Genomic DNA, 17,500 nt, shown 5'->3' on the forward strand with positions numbered 1-17,500 from the left:
AGCAGTGATTAAAAATCCCTCATTGATATTATCATTACAAACATTAATTAAAAAAAAAAAAAAAAGAACAATAGTGTCACAGTGGCTTACACTTGCATCACATCTCATAAACTTGACAACACATTGTGTCCAATATTTTCCACAATGATATAATAAGTCATATTTTGGTTCATTTAATAGTTCAAACAAATTTAAATAATGGATCCCATATTCCAATATATGACTCATTATTATCTAAACTAAATGCAGTTTTTTCTACTGATATCATCTCCATAGCTTGTGTGTACCAGTCAGTATGAGTTGGACTATCAACATCTATCCATTTTTTTAATATTACCCTTTTTGTTATTATGCATATTGAAAAAATGCATTTTTACTCTTTGATGACACGTTACTAAATTTATGGAGATCCCCAAGAATACAAGTTTGCAGTGTCATTGGGATATTTATATTAAGGACTGTGATTGCTTCTTTTGTTGTTTTCAACCATAACTCTTTTATTCTCTGACATTCCCACAATAAATGAACAAGAGTTGCCTCGGCTGCCCGACACAATTTATACATAACTTGCTATCTACTACACCAATTTTAAACAGCTGAGAAGATGTAAAATACAATCTATTCAATATCTTAAATTGAGTCAGTTTATCTTTAATGCTTCTGAAGGGCTTATTGGCATTTTTCCAAATATCATTCCAAGATATGTCTCTTTCATCTAAAATGTTTAAGTCCATCATCCATTTCCGAACACATGCATCATTTGCATTTCTAGTGTGGTGTTCATTTATTATTCCATAAAATAGTTTAATTAATTTCTTAAATGTATCTTGATTAAAAAGTGCATCTTCCAGTTCATGGCTATTTAAAGACATACTTTTAGAGGATATGCATTTATTTACAGCGTGTTTTAAAGAGATAACATTTAAAAAATGATATCTGGGTACATTATATTGATCAACTAAATCATTGAACGGTTTAAAAGACTTTTTATTAATAATATGATGAGGTTTAGTAATACCTCTGTCTTTCCATGTTGTCCATTTAACCAAATTTTTATTAATTATGATATTAGGATTGTACCAAAGCGGTTGATTTACAGATGTCATTGACTTGATTCCTAGTATTTTCTGACACAGTTTTAGAATGTTAAAGGTGGCTTCTATTGGGCTCTGCCTCAATTCATTAGGTATTTTTTTAATATAATATAAACTCCCCACATCAATGTCCAAATTCATTAACGTATTTTTTTCTATGTTGATCCAGTCCTTATCTGCAGAAGAATGAAATAAGTGGCTTGCTTGTTCACAACCGAAGGAGATATAATAATGTAAGAAGTTTGGTAATTGTAGTCCTCCTTTATCTTGTGTACAAGACAACCTTAAGTATGAACAACTGGCCTTCTTTCCACACCATATAAAATGTGATATCATTGTATGTATTTTCTTAAACCAACTTTTATTAATTAGGACCGGCATCATTTTCAGTATATAATTAACTGCTGGCAGTATACTCATTTTTACTATGTTCACCCGACCCCAAAGTGATATTTGGAGACGTGACCAGCGTTCCATTTTGGATTCTATCTTATTTTTTAAATGTTTAAGATTTAGATCTCTGCTTGTATAAAGGTTTGGCGTAATGTGTAGTCCTAGATATATGATTTCTGCCTCTTTCCATTTAATTTTGGAGTTCTGAACTTGTGATTTCTCGCAGTGTTTCTTAAGTGGTAATATGTCACATTTGACTTTATACCCTGATAAACAGCCATATTCAGTGATGACATTATTGATATAGTGAAGAGAGGAGTTAACATGTGACAGGTAGAGAATTATGTCGTCACAATACATCGATAGCTTATTATACTGAGAAACAATTTTTATACCATGAATATTATTTTCACTTCTTATTTTTTGCAGCTAAGGGTTCAATAACCAAATTAAATAATAATCCAAATGCAGGACATCCCTGTTTTACTCCTCTTTTTAACGAAAAAGGTTCTGAAATGTGATTATTGGTTTTGACTGATGCCATGGGCCTTGTATAAAGCATCTTAATCCATTGAATAAAATTATCTCCAAATCCGAATTTACGTAATGTGCAAAACATAAATGACCAGTTTATGCGGTCGAATGCCTTCTCCGCATCAACAGTACATACTGCTGTGGGATAAGGGAGACTTCTAGCATAGTAAATAACATTAAACAATTTCCTTGTATTGTCTGAAGATTGTCGACCTTCCATGAAGCCAGTTTGGTCAGTATGAATTAATTTTCCTATTACATTTGATAATCGTGTGGCTAAGATTTTTGCCAAGATTCAAAAGGATTCTCTATTCATTCAATACATAGGATTTCAGCAGGATCAACCCCAGTCTGCTGACATGCAAGCAGAGTAGTAGATTTTTGTAAAAAGCTTTTATAATTGTAAAGGACAATGTTTTATCAACTGATTGCATTAATGTCAATTTGTTTGAACTATTAAATGAACCAAAAATATGACTTATTTTATCTTTGTGAAAATATTGGACACAGTGTGTTGTCAAGCTTATGAGATGCGATGCAAGTGTAAGCCACTGTGACACTATTGTTCTTTTTTTTTTCTTTTTTTATAAATGTCTAATGATAATGTCAATGAGGGATTTTTAATCACTGCTATGTTGAAATTGTAACTAATATTGATACTGTTGTTAATATTAATTTTTGTTTCACTACTTTTGGTTTGTTCTGTGTCGTGTTTGTGTCTCCTCTCAATTGCTCTGTTTATTGCAGTTCTGAGTGTTGCTGGGTCGGGTTTGGTTTTGGAATTGGATTGCATTGTTATGGTATTGCTGTGTATTGTTTTGTTGGATTTATTAATAAAAAAATAAATAAAAAATAAATTTATAAAAAAATAAAATTCGATTTTTTAAAAATGAGAATCGATTCTGAATCGCACGTGAGAATCGCGATTCAAATTTGAATCGATTTTTCCCCACACCCCTAATATATATATATATATATATATATATATATATATATATATATATATATATATATATACTGTGTATGTATGTATATTTATAAATACATAAATATCTTGTACATTTAAAAATATATATATATATAATATATATAAACATCTTGAACCTTAATAAAAAATGTAATACTCTTATTCAGCTCTGAGGTGAACCATAAATTACTTAACTATTTATTCATTAGAACTTTTAATTATTGTGTATATTTTATTAGACATATAAAAATGTATAATATTTATGTCTGTTTTTAATATTTGTTTACTTATTGTATATTAATTTGTTTTCTCATTTATTGATTCACTGTTCTCCTACAAACAGAGAACAAAGAAATAAGATAAAAATTATATGAAACGGGGTGGGGTTAAATAAGCTCTGCTTCTTCCTGCTCCTCTTTGGATGTGCTGTAATGAAACAACTGGAAATATGTGATGCATCACATTGTAATTGTTTTGTATGCATGTTTGACATAAACTGGAACTATTTTAACATTAATGCCTGTAACATTTACTGACTTTTTCCCTTCATTTTCAGTTTGGTCAAAATCGTAAAACACTGGCAGGCACAGGAGGAAGGAAGAGGATATTAGCAACACGCATCACTGATGTTTTAGAGGCAGGGGTCACATGATTAGATTAAAGATTAAAGTACCAATGATTGTCACACACACACTAGATGTGGTGAAATTTGTCCTCTGCATTTGTCCCATCCCCTTGGGGAGCAGCGGGCAGCAGCGGCGCCGCGCCCGGGAATCATTTTGGTGATTTAACCCCCAACTCCAACCCTTTGTTGCTGAGTGCCAGTAGTGGCTTCTTTGTTCCATATTTTCTCCCTGGAAAGGCAAGCGGGCTATCATTTCTTGTCCTCAGTGTGCACGCACTCCTATGTGCCTCAGTAAAGGATAACGGCTAAGTACCGGTCTTACCGGCATTACTACACTATACCAGATTTAGTGTCAAGCCACATACCAAAGACACGCAGCTAATTAATTGAACCCAAACTCAACCAGTGTCACATGTTGAACGCTAACTTGCCTTTTTACATACAAGCATTGCTATCCATTGGACAAGAAATAAGATGTATAGTTGTGAACTCCTCTGAAAATTGTGTTCAATGTTTTATTCGCCAATAATGTGTGCCAAGTTTAGATGTGCCTTTAGAAATACTGACCGTTTTCTTTGAAACTGTTCTGGTTATCACTGGAGCAATGTTCAACATCTGAATTGTTCCAGTCATTAAGAATATACAGTACAGGCCAAAATTTTGGATACACCTTCTCATTCAATGTGTTTTCTTTCTTTTCATGACTATTTACATTGTAGATTGTCACTGAAGGCATCAAAACTATGAATGAACACATGTGGAGTTATGTACTTAACAAAAAAAGGTGAAATAACTGAAAACGTGTTTTATATTCTAATTTCTTCAAAATAGCCACCCTTTGCTCTGATTACTGCTTTGCACACTCTTGGCATTCTCTGGATGAGCTTCAAGAGGTAGTCACCTGAAATGGTTTTCACTTCACAGGTGTCATAGTTTTGATGCCTTCAGTGACAATCTACATGGTAAATAGTCTTGAAATTAAAGAAAACGCATTGAAATGAGAAGGTGTGTCCAAACTTTTGGCCTGTACTGTATATATACTGTATATACATTCTGCCTAATTTCAAAACAGCGCTGTTAAGAGTCGATCATGCCACCTAATGCCGTAACTTATTTATACACATGGGCTGAGTGCTTATGTACTTTTATTTTGAAGACATTAGATTTTAGTTGCAATATATTTTCATTTCCTGAGAGTAAAATTTGATTGTGAATGCAGGAAAGCCTGTTTGCATCTTGGTGTCAGGAAGAGTCTCCATTTAAACAAGTGCCTAAAGTATCTTAAATTGGAAGAACTTATTTCTTTTTGATATATTTTGTCTAAAAGAACGACAATCTAATTTTCGACAAATGTCACCATCGACGGAAAGGAATATGCCTTTATTCTTTCTGCAATGGTAAAATTCCGGATACATCTATGCAGCAGTCCATGGAATATTCACTACCAGAGTAGTGCCTTCTAAATCCACAGAAATGCAGCTCTCATTATTAATGTATGTATCCCATCTCAATCAAATTCATCCATATTTCATGCCCTTTTATTACGCATGTAGCTATGTTTTGAAACTAATGTATGTAGAACTAATATTGAAGGTTGGTTTTGTTTGTGTCCACTCCTGCCAAGCATTGCAGCTGCTTGCATTTGTATTAAACGTTAGTTGGGAATTGAGAGTGAGAATTCTATGTGCTGTGCCAACACTGGATGATTGCATACCCTGCTGTTGCTTCTGTCTAAATAAAATAATCCAAAAATCAAAAAAACGTTTCGTTGCTTTGTTTATGGCCAGTGACGTTTTAATACATTAAGTGTTGTGACTGTTGTTAACTAAGGGCGTCCAAAATTCGCCTCGGGGGCCATTTGTTGTGCAGGCAATATGTCTAAAACAATAAAAATGTAGTCAAAAAGACTTAATGTAATGAGGAAAAAGCTAAACAATTGACACTTTAAAGTTAAACAATCTCTTTAAATAGAGGACATTTTGACAGACGTACAGTATATAAAAACTTAGTGTTAGCTTTGTGTTATAAGTGAAAAATTGGATTATTGATATCAAAATTTCAACTTTTTGTCATTCCGTTATGTCTTTTTGCACTTTTTTCTTACATTTTACTGTTTCTTTCCTGACAATATGTTGAAGGCCAACAAAACTTGAGCTGAGGCGGGCAAGTGGCCCTCGGGCAGCCCCTGTAATAACTAATGATAGTACACTTTGTCACCTATAACACAAACATGACACTGAGTTTTGTCTTCAAATAGTTTTTTAATATCAAAATCTCCCCTGCATACTTTGACTTTTCAATACACGGCCCATGATTTAAAAGGTTTGGAATCCATCTAATTTGATGACCTCAGCTGTCACAATTTTCATATAATTCCCTAGTGTTTTCAATTATGTAATATATATATATATAAATGTTTTGTTGTACCCTGAAAATGAAATAATTACAAAATGTTTCCTCATAAAGTAGAGTGGTAAAAGTATAAATCCTTCCTAGTTGTTTCAGGCCGTACTGATAAAGTATGTTGTAAAAAAAAAAAAAAAACGTATGTATAAAACGATATCACAGATGAGCGTTTATTCCTTCCGTGGTGAAAAGGCTCATGCAGCTGGCCGTGATGTCTTGCGCATGCGCAGCCTACATCGTGAGCTTTGTCTTGCCTGTTGCGTAACATGGGGGTCCACGTGAGTTTTCTCCTGGACACGCCCACTCTCCTAGCAAGGGGCCATTAGCAGAGCATATGTAAATAAATACGACCAATCGCCGTTGAGTGGGCGGCGCCACAGCGGACAAGACTCACGTTGCCCAACTGTGTCAAGCGCACCGGAATCCTAGGCGATTTAGTTTGGTGACAGCGTCCTAATTAAACATTGTTTCAATACGACCAGAGACTCAAATCACGGGAAAACTTACCGAAGTGGCGACACGCGTGCTCTGGAAAAGGTAAATATTACACCAAAAGGCGATTTGTGTATGTTTTGGGTGCTAGAGCTGGCTGGCTCGCACAGTGTCAACAGTAGAAGTAATTAAATGTGATTGTTTTTCTGTAGATTTTAAAACAGATTAATATTGTTCCTTATTGTGGAATATTTATCCTCCATGTCTTTAGCTGATAAGTAGCGAACGTTGGATAACATGTCTGCCATAACGCAAGTGGCGTTGTGCTACTATTAAACCTTCCGAGCAGATCATCCAAATTTAGCGTTGGCACCAAGCACATAAATCATTTTAACCAACCATAAACTGACACCTAACGTAACCCAGTGTGTGTTTACATTGTGATCGTCGTCGTGACACTCTTAATGAATGCATAGAACGTGTAATTATGGCTGATGAAGATGTAAACGCATGTAATTTCCTTCAGTGGTCCGAGCTAGATGTTGTGAGGCTTCTTGAGGGCAGTAAGTTCATGAGGGGAAGGGGCAAGAGTCAAGTTTGTTGTCACGTCACATTTGTAGGTTTTTAAAATTTCACACTTCCCTGTTAAAATGTCCTGTTGCGTTCATGCAACATAATTTTTTTTGAGTGCATTATCCAAAACAAGGTATATAATCAGAGGTGTCTGACCTTTTCCCACTGAGGGCCACACACTGAAAAATGAAAGCATCCGGGGCCATTTTGATATTTTTCAATCTCAAAAACCACTTTATAACCGTATTTTAGTGCATTTATAAAGCGCACTGCCGATGAATGGTATATTCTTGATTTTTTTCATATATAAGTCGCACCGCATTATAGGGCGCATTAAAGGAGTCTTTTTTTTTTTTTCTTCTAAATTTAAAACACTTCCTTGTGGTCTACATCAGTGGTTCTCAAATGGGGGTACGCGTACCCCTGGGGGTACATGAAGGTATGCCAAGGGGTACGTGATATTTTTTTTAAATGTCTGTCAAAAAGAACTGTGAGAAGAAATGCAACAATACAATATTCAGTGTTGACAGCTAGATTTTTTGTGGACATGTTCCATAAATATTGATGTTAAAGATTTCTTTTTTTGTGAAGAAATGTTTTGAATTAAGTTCATGAATCCAGATGGATCTCTATTACAATCCCCAAAGGGGGCACTTTAAGTTGATGATTACTTCTATGTGTAGAAATCTTTATTTATAATTGAATCACTTGTTTATTTTTGAACAAGTTTTTAGTTATTTTTATATCTTTTTTTCAAAATAGTTCAAGAAAGACCACAACAAATGAGCAATATTTTGCACTGTTATACAATTTAATAAATCAGAAACTGATGACATAGTGCTGTATTTTACTTCTTTATCTCTTTTTTTCAACCAAAAAGGCTTTGCTCTGATTAGGGGGTACTTAAATTTAAAAAAAATTCACAGGGGGTACATCACTGAAAAAAGGTTGAGAACCACTGGTCTACATAACATGTAATGGTGGTTCTTTGGTCAAAATGTTGCATAGATTATGTTTAACAGATCATCTTCAAGCCGCTTTCGGATGCGCCGTTTTGTGGGCGGTCTTATTTACGTGGCTCACCTTCGGCAGCGTCTTTACTGCGTCTTTTTTGTTGTAGCGGTGGAAGGAGGGGAGTGGAGGAAGTGTCAAAATATGGAGCTAACTGTTTTCATGACATTCGGACTTTACTTAAATCAGGGGTCTCAAACACGCGGCCCGCGGGCCAATTGCGGCCCGCGGGCCAATTGCGGCCCGCGAGACGTTATTTTGCGGCCCCCACCTTATTATGAAAGTTTAATGTTAGTGCGGCCCGCGAGTTTTAAATGAATGGCGCTTGACAGCTTGTGTGCGGAGCTGGAGGAATCCCGATAATATCGAGGGCCTGCCGTGATGGCACTGCCTTTAGTGTCCTCTAGAAACTGTCATCTCATCATCTATTTCACCATACTAACAGCGTGCCGGCCCAGACACATGTTGTATGTGGCTTCTGCAGACACACGCAAGTTATTGCAAGACATACTTGAGGAACAGCCATACATGTCACACTGAGGATGGTCATATTTTATTTTATTTATTTTTTAACACTGTTACAAATATGCGCTACACTGTGAACCCACACCAAACAAGAATAACAAACACATTTCGGGAGAACATCCGCACCTAAACACAACAGAACAAATACCCAGAATCCTTTGCAGCCCTAACTCTTCCTGGCTAAAAAAACACCCCCGCTACCCCCAACCCCGTCCACCCAACCCCCGCCCACCTCAACCCCCACACGCCATAAGTCACGCCGGGGTGCACAGGGGCACCCCGGCGTGACTTATTTCATTTCATTTTTATTTATCTCCTTCATTGATGTACATCTTTGATCGATAGACAATTATACCTCAATTATTCAATTATACATTTACACACCAATGCCTGAGAAGGAGCAGGATGAAGAAAAATCTTATATTTTTCTGCCCCCTTCAACATAATACGTAGTCTTACTTAATGATATCATATAAACCAACAATTACATCCAAATATAACGAAAACAAACAAAAAAAACACAAAAAAATACAAGAAGTGCAAAACTTCATGATGTACAAACCAAACAAAAAAAACAAAAGAAGTAATATACACCTCACGGGATGATACAAAACAAATACAAAACCAGGCAAAAAATAAGTAAAATAATAAATATAAAGCAAAATGTAAACACTTATGGCTGTCCATATGATCTTATTGTTCTGTCTTTATATATTTTTTCAATTGGAATATATTTTTACAATCTTTTATCTCATTGTAAAGAGAATTCCATAGTTTAACCCCCACCACTGATATGCACATTTGTTTTAAAGTTGTCCTTGAATACTGATGTTGGAAATGACCTTTTCTTCTATGCTCTTCATTCTCAGAAGTGATGATAATCAGTGTGTGAATGTGTGTGTGTGAATGGGTGAATGTGGAAATAGTGTCAAAGCGCTTTGAGTTCCTTAAAAAGGTAGAAAAGCGCCATACAAGTTTAACCCATTTACCATTTACCATTTACAAACATTTTTTGTACATTTGCTGGTAATGTTTTAGTTTTAGCCTTAAACATGACACATAATGTCTGTAACTTTACTAGCTCCTGTAATTTCAATAAACCCGAATTAATAAATAATATGCTAGTGTATTCTAAGTAATCTACTTTATGAATAATCCTTATGGCTCTTTTCTGTAGTTGATACAGAGAAGTTGCGGTGCACAAGGAATACAATTTGAAATGTCATTATACAACTAGACATGCTGAGGAGTATGCAAAATACCAGGGAGATGAGAGAGTGAACCGGGTTGCAAATTTTAAAACCAGTCTACTGAGGCAACAAGATTTCGTCAAGAAAGCAAGCGAAAAGAGCGATGCAGCAGTCAAAGCTAGCTACATGGTGAGTGAGATGGTTGCTAGGGCGGGAAAGCCATTCAAAGAAGGTGAATTAATTAAAAAGTGCATGTTAGATTTTTTTTAAGAAATCTTTTTTTGCGGCCCAGCCTCACCCAGTTTCTGCATCCAGTGGCCCCCAGGTAAATTGAGTTTGAGACCCCTGACTTAAATCAACAACGGAGCAGCATCTCCACATCTGGAAACAACACCAGAAATGTGTCCCGTGAAAAACCGTTCGACCGACACTCTCTGATAACTAAAGTTCCTTAGGTGAATAATATAACTCACTGCACCGGTATGTTTTAGCGCTTTCATGGCGAGTTTACTGACAGATATAAGTAAGAACTTTACACTATTTATATTAGAAATGGCAACAGCAGAGGATGAATGTCCCATAACAAGAAGATAGAGGAAAAAGAAGAAGCTTATCGACTACGGTTCCCAGAATTTTATCGTAAAAGTTGTAGTGTTTTTTTACGGCATATTACTGGAAATGGAATTGAAAAACAGTACCATTCTTCTTCTTTTTTTTTTTTACAGTAAAATCAAGAGTTGTTGTGTATTATAGTTTATAGTGTATTAATGTAAACACAAACTGTAACAAAGTTGTTTTGTAAAAAAAACAAACTGGCAGTTAAGTTGCCAGAATTTTACCGTAAAGTCTATTGTCATTTTTACAGTGCACAATTTGATAACTTGTTTTGAAATTATAAGTCATGCTGATATTTAAGTACTTATTCCTATTAAAAAAAAAAAAAGATAACATTTTGTTGCCTTCTTAGATAATATTACATTTTAAAAGATATGTATGTGAAGATAAGCATGCAGTTCATGTATCTTTTGAATATCAAAATGAAAAGAACAAATACATTTAGTAAGAAAATATTATTTATTAAAGCATATTATTACCATTTCACAGGCCATATAAAATGATGTGGCGGGCCAGATCCGGCCCCCCGGGCCCTGAGTTTGACACATGTGTTCTAGACTATTCATTAGTAGCCAGCGAGATAGTATATTTTTGACACAACAGACTGTAAACAGAGGTCACAACACTGGAAGTATATTACCAGAGAGAGTGTGGCTACAGGGCAGCCACATGTTTTCTGTGTTATTTGCATACATGTTATAGAATTTGACATGGCATTTTCAATGTTAGTGAATTATCTACAAATGTGGTACATTACATGTGTGGTACATTACATGGCACATGTTAGTGTCAAAAAGATAGCCAAAATAGATTGGTAGATCTAAAGGTCAAATATAGTTTAGAATTGCAGCCAATTGCAGGAAAGTCTTGATTTTCAACATTTTCTTTCGGGGTTTGCATGGCAGCACTTTGTGCTAATAGATATTTTCCTTTTTTTCCCCTTGATTTTCCTTTTTTACTCAAAGGGTGCTCACATCCCAGATAGTGGATATTCTCTATGACGCATGTGTCAAACTCAAGGCCCGGGGGCCAGATCTGGCCAGCCACATCATTTTATATGGCCCGCCAACGCCTGGAAATAATATGCATCAATAAAGTATTTGCTAAATGTATTCTTTCTTTCCATTTTAACAGAAAAAAATACATTTATTGCATGCAGTTGCATATATTTGAATTCAATAATGTCTAATAATGTAACAAACACTATATTATCATACATTTTTTTCTTAAAATAAAAAATAAATACTTAAATATCTGCTTGATTTGTGTATGAATTTGTAATAATAATGTTGGTAATGTTAAAAATGTAATGTTAGTTACATTTGTATGAATTTAGGTTGGAAAGTAGTTATCTCTGATAATAATGAACCATTAGTTTCATGTTTTCTAGTAATGTAACAAATATATTATGCATTGAACTTTTTTTTTTTTTTAAATGAAAATAAATATCTGATTGACTTATTTCAAAGCAAGTTATTCATTAAATTATACATTGTAAAAATGTTAATAGATTTTACGGTAAAAAAAAAAAAATGGCTGCACAGCGGCCAGAATTTTATCATAAAAAAAACCCATTTGTACCATTTTTTTCTATTTAAAGTAATACACCGCAAAAACAACCATAGAGTTCATGATTAACACCGGCTGCTCTGTTGACCAGAATTTTACCTTAAAAAAACATGGTAGCCTTTTTCCATTTACAGTAATGTCCTGTAAAGAAAAAAAACATCGAATCCACGGTAAGATTCTGCCGACTGAGCTGCCAGTCTACAGATTTTTTTTTTACGGAGTAAGTAAAAAAATCTATATTGTTGTGCAATAATATGAGGGGAATATCTCCATTACAAGTGGCCGTCTGAGGGCCCTCGATGAAAAGGAGTTTGACACCCCTGCTCTATGAAGAGCGTGTCAGTTTTAACCCTATCAATATTTATTGACCATCAAGTGTTGTCGACATTGCAACATGGCTATGTTACCAGTCTCTGATACTGTATGTTTCATTTTTACCATGAGGAAACAATGCATACATTCTGCTGGGAATTCACAGCTGTATGTACATTATATTTAATATATGGCCTCCTCAGGTCTGCTTGTCTGCTTCTGAAACGACAGTTATATTACATCCCAAGTAACACTAAAATATCTCACTGTCAACTTGGGCTTCACGATTATGTAATCCTGCTGCCACGGGGCGGAATATTTCCACCGGCTTCTCAGTGATTTGTGTGTCACACTGCTCTATATAAATATTACATGTGTTTATTACACTGAAAACCTTAATTAGGGATTGTACAACGACATATTATACTCCTCGGTTATAAATACCAATAATATTTCTTACTTGTATTACTTTGTAAGCCCATTTGTCAGACATAACTCAAATCTATTGTATTTGATGTTTATAAACAGTACAATATGTTGTTTGTAGTGGATAGGAATAAATTGGAATGTATTATGAGGTTTAATGTGTGTTTTGTTTCATAAATGGTTGGTAATTCACATTTTGAAAGAAAAAAACACATTTACACTTAAGCACACATTATTTAATGAATATCACATTATTTGTTTGTTGTTACAAAAAGCCTGCGTTTTATTTGTGTGCTGATGCTGTGACACGATTACCGTAAATTCCGGACGACATGCCGCTACTTTTTTCCTAATTTATGGATTTTTCTTCGCCATAATGTTTAAATACAAATTAAAGAAATAGTTATCATTAAACAAAAAGCAGAGACACTGAAAAGGTGTGTTCTTTTATGTGCTATGGCGCCATCTTTTAGATGAGTTCGCTCACTGCAGGGGCTGCGGTGTGAACGTCTACAGTATTTCCTTCCGTTATAATGCTTTAAACGGTAAGTACAAGGGCCGTTTCGATTTACTAGTCGTCCGTAGCGTTTCTACTCATTTGGATTCTTCATTCATCACCCCAAGCAATATTTATAAGTTTTACAATATATCTAAAACAAACCGTCCCATGTGTGATGTCTGTAGGAGTGTTTTCATGCATATTTGTACTTGCTATGATAATGTAATCAAGCTACCGTCGTTAGCATTAGCTAATATGCTAACACATTTACGAGTGTCTGTGTTAGTATTATTATCTTACAATTGCATTCTTTTTTTGTAAATTCACCAAAATGTCACAGTGGAGTTATTCAGTGTTTATCTGATTGGAGAGCTAGCTACCGCAGCTAATGGGTCCGTGGCGATGACTTCTGTTTTGTTTGATTATCCGTTTTACTGCCGTGTTACAGACACCGTTTGGAACAATTAAGGTATGGGAAAACTCATTTCACAACGTACATATCTGCGGTTTGTAGTCCGGTACGGCTAATATATAGATTTTTTTCCCCCCTAAAATTCAGTGGGTGCGGCTTATATAACCCGCTCTATAGTCCGAAAAATGCTGATCACAGAAGGATGGCTTTGAATCACCTTGCTTCAAATTCAATAGAGCAGAGATAATGCCTGACTTTTCTTAGAAATCCCATTAGCCTAATTACTGGCTTGATCAGCAGACGAGTGTGTTTTGTGCTGTTTTCGCAAATGTGCATGCTACAAACAAAGGCCAGCTATTCCAGACTACAGCATTCATTGAGTGGCCTGAATCGAAGACCAATCTTTTGCAGATAGCCTCTGCTACTGTCCCACATTGGACCATTTTCACATGGAGTCAGCATGCCCCCAGAACCTCAACAACACCCGCCCCCAAAACACAGAATTTTACTCAACACAACGGCAACAATGCAAAAATATCCATCTAAAAAATAAATTTGTTCATGACTACATCTTCTTCGACGGCCGCTTGCACGTCTGTGCGAGCGTAATGAAAGCCAGTCTACTTCATGTAAAGAACTGGCGTTCTGGGAGACTGCCTGTGTTTTTAGCTCAATAGTAGTACGCTGGCCTTTTACACTGGGGGACTGTGTTCGAGCCTCGTTCAGAGCAGTAAGAAAAAAAAATGCAGTCGAGAGAGAGAGCATAGAGGAGCATAGAGTGGGTTGTTCCAATGCAGTCAAACTAGACAGTCGTTGGATAAATGCTCAGCTTTGTCCAGCCCACGGACAGCGAGTGTTTTTGGAAGTAAATGAGAAGTGGGCTCAGTCTCGGACGACAGCAAAATGAGCGAATCAGAAATCTTGAGATACAAACCACTGCCAGAGCATTTTTCAAGTTTCATTCTGTTGTTCCGTGTTAATATGGAGAACTTTACAATCCTGTAAGTGACATTTTCTTTGTAAAATTTAGTATCTTAATATCTTCTATCTGATATTTTGGGGACTGTATTTGTGTTTAGAAAATAGCTGAAAAAGAGCTTCCCCTAGTTGATAGACCAGCAGCCGCCACTGGTAAACGGCCTGTGTTACATTGTGCAAAAGCAGCAGCGATTAAAACATTTGAGAAAATTCATATATTTTATTAAAATATATGTTAATTATTACCAATAACACAGATTTCTTTTTAAATATATGCAATTATATTAATAATTTTTAAAGAAAATCTATGCGTCATCGCTGATTATGGCAATTATATCCATCCATCCATTGTCATATTGTCTAAGCACCTAGCCACGTCACCACTGCCACAAGTGTATTGGCAAGCTGGGGGGAACCCTGTTGAACTATTTTCTTCTATTACCATCCCTATTATTGTTACAAATTTTTTATTATTGTATTTTGACTCTGTTCTCACATAATTCCGTTTTTTGTAGTAGTGCTGGACTCTCTCTGCAAATCTAATACTACGTTGTAGGTGGCAGATCATGTAAAGCAAGCGAATGGTTGAACTGTTGACTTACATAACAGCCGAAGAGATCATCTGCGGTCTGAGTCCATCAACATACTGCCTTGATGAGTTACCCTTTGGATTTCTAAAGTCTGTGCTGAGCAGTTTCTTAACACAATTTGCTCATCTAGTTAAAGCCTCGCTTTAGATTGGAACATTTCCAAAGGCCTTAGAAACTGCAGTCATTAAGCCCCTTCTAAAGAAGACTTAGAAGAATATAGTCTTGATGCCAGCGTAGTGAACTACCGGCCCATGTCAAACCTGCTACAGCTTAGTGACTTTCTCCTGTCTTACAATGTGTTTGATACTTTCCAATCAGGCCCTAGGCCACACCACAGCACTATAATAGATTTATTATATACCATATAGCGTATCATATTTATTAGTACAAACATGTATTTAAAATTTTCAAGGAATTGTGCAGTTTCAATTTCAAGCAAATATCTCCCAATTATTTTTTTATCAATGTAATTACCTCAAAAATTGATGTTTAGCTTCGCTGGCTTCAAAAACCTTTTACGGTTGATGGTTTATCTGCTTAATATATTTCCCACGGTGTGCAGTGTCCGCGCTATGACCGGACACTTTCCCTGTGCGTCGGTGCACCGTGACCCGCTTTGTGTCGCCTTGGAGACGAAGGTAGCGCTCGATCACACTCCTCCCACATGCTTCTTCCGTTTCTTCCCCTTCACTGTGTTCCACGCCCCGCCTTTGGTCCCGCGCTGCGCAGAGGATTATGGGAAATGTAGTTTATTTTTAGACCGGCCAATGCAAAAGCGCCAGAAAAAAAATACACCCATTAAGTTTTCGTTTCATACAGTCAGACGTCACGGCGTTATTGCGATGATTTTGAAACCGCAATACCGTTACATACTAATAATGTACGTATATGCTTAATCACTCGTCTTGAGAACTGTGTGGGCATTAAGGGCGCCGCCCTCAACTGGTTCCGGTCGTACCTAACCGACAGAAGTTTTTGTGTAAAAATAGACAGTTTTATGTCTTCCACAGCTCCTTTACCACATGGGGTCCCCCAGGGCTCAATCCTTGCCCCAATCTTATTTGCGCTTTACCTTCTCCCCCTTGGTTCTATTTTTAGGAAGTACGGTATTGCATTTCATTTTTATGCCGATGATTGCCAGATTTATTTTCCCATGGCACAAAATAACACGGTTCAACATCTTATTGACTGCCTGCACGACATCAAAGCCTGGCTTTCAGCTAACTTCCTGAGCCTAAATGAAGACAAAACAGAAGTTATGTTGTTCGGTCCAAGTCGCTCTCCCTCCCCCAACGTTGACCTCGGCACTCTGACCCCGTATCTCAGCGACTGTGTCACAAACCTGGGGTAAAGATCGACTCAGATTTTAAATTCGAAAAACAAATCAGCAGCGTCGTTCGAAAAAGCTTTTATCAATTACGCCAAATAGCAAAAGTGAAACCGCTTCTATCAGGACATGATCTCGAGAAACTAATCCACGCCTTTATCTCGACTCGTCTTGACTTCTGCAATGCCCTGTATGTAGGCATTAGCCAGGCCTCCCTCGCCCGCCTGCAGCTCGTGCAGAACTCTGCTGCTCGTCTGCTAACACAGACCCGCAGACGTGAGCACATCACCCCTATATTAGCGTCCCTTCACTGGCTCCCTGTGCGTTATCGAATGAACTTTAAACTCCTTTTATTTGTTTTTAAATGTCTAAACAACCTCGCGCCAACATATCTCTCCGACCTCCTTCAGCCTTATTGCCCCACCCGATCCCTAAGATCAGCCGATCAGCTGCTACTAACGGTCCCTGACACAAGGCTGAAGCTTAGAGGTGACAGAGCTTTCGCCGCTGCTGCTCCCAAGCTCTGGAACGACCTACCTCTGAGTGTTAGACCTCCTCTCTTCCTGTTTTTAAATCTCTCTTAAAAACATACTTTTATTCCATGGCTTTTAACACTGAGTGATATCCATCCTGCAATGGCGTCCCATAATACACCTGCTGTGAACCTGTTTTTATGTTTTATTTATTTTATTTTATTTTATTTTTTTATTGTGTTCTGTTTGTGTTGTGTTGTGTTTGCTCGGTACTCGTATTATCTTTTAACCTGCCCATTGTACAGCACTTTGGCTACCACTGGGGTAAATGTTAAATGTGCTTTATAAATAAATTTGATTTGATTTGATTTGATTTGATGCACATTTTATTTGTATAGCACTTTACAGACATATAAACAGTAGTACAAATATAATAATTCCAGGCTCAAACATAAACCCCATTTCCCTCCACAACACACAAACACACATAATAAAACTTGTGTAAAAACATGTGATCAGAGTTTGGACTTTAAATCAGTGTCCCTGTCT

General features: G+C 36.4%; 2 protein-coding genes across 4 annotated transcripts in view; both read left to right on the forward strand.

Annotated features, from left to right (window-relative positions):
• The window catches only part of vamp3 (vesicle-associated membrane protein 3 (cellubrevin)), a 28,591-nt gene extending 23,309 nt beyond the window's left edge, over positions 1–5,282 (forward strand). The window contains exon 5 of the mRNA XM_062054751.1: positions 3,545–5,282. Coding sequence (XP_061910735.1) covers positions 3,545–3,561 — 17 coding nt within the window. The 3' untranslated portion in view covers positions 3,562–5,282. The remainder of the gene's footprint in view (positions 1–3,544) is intronic.
• Positions 5,283–6,402: 1,120 nt separating this feature from the next.
• The window catches only part of per3 (period circadian clock 3), a 52,483-nt gene continuing 41,385 nt past the window's right edge, over positions 6,403–17,500 (forward strand). For all 3 annotated transcript variants that reach the window (XM_062054753.1, XM_062054755.1, XM_062054752.1), the window contains exon 1: positions 6,403–6,556. The gene's annotated coding sequence lies outside the window, so the exon portion shown is untranslated. The remainder of the gene's footprint in view (positions 6,557–17,500) is intronic.

The sequence above is a fragment of the Entelurus aequoreus genome, linkage group LG01 (genome assembly GCF_033978785.1).
Source record: "Entelurus aequoreus isolate RoL-2023_Sb linkage group LG01, RoL_Eaeq_v1.1, whole genome shotgun sequence".
Classification (NCBI taxonomy): domain Eukaryota; kingdom Metazoa; phylum Chordata; class Actinopteri; order Syngnathiformes; family Syngnathidae; genus Entelurus; species Entelurus aequoreus.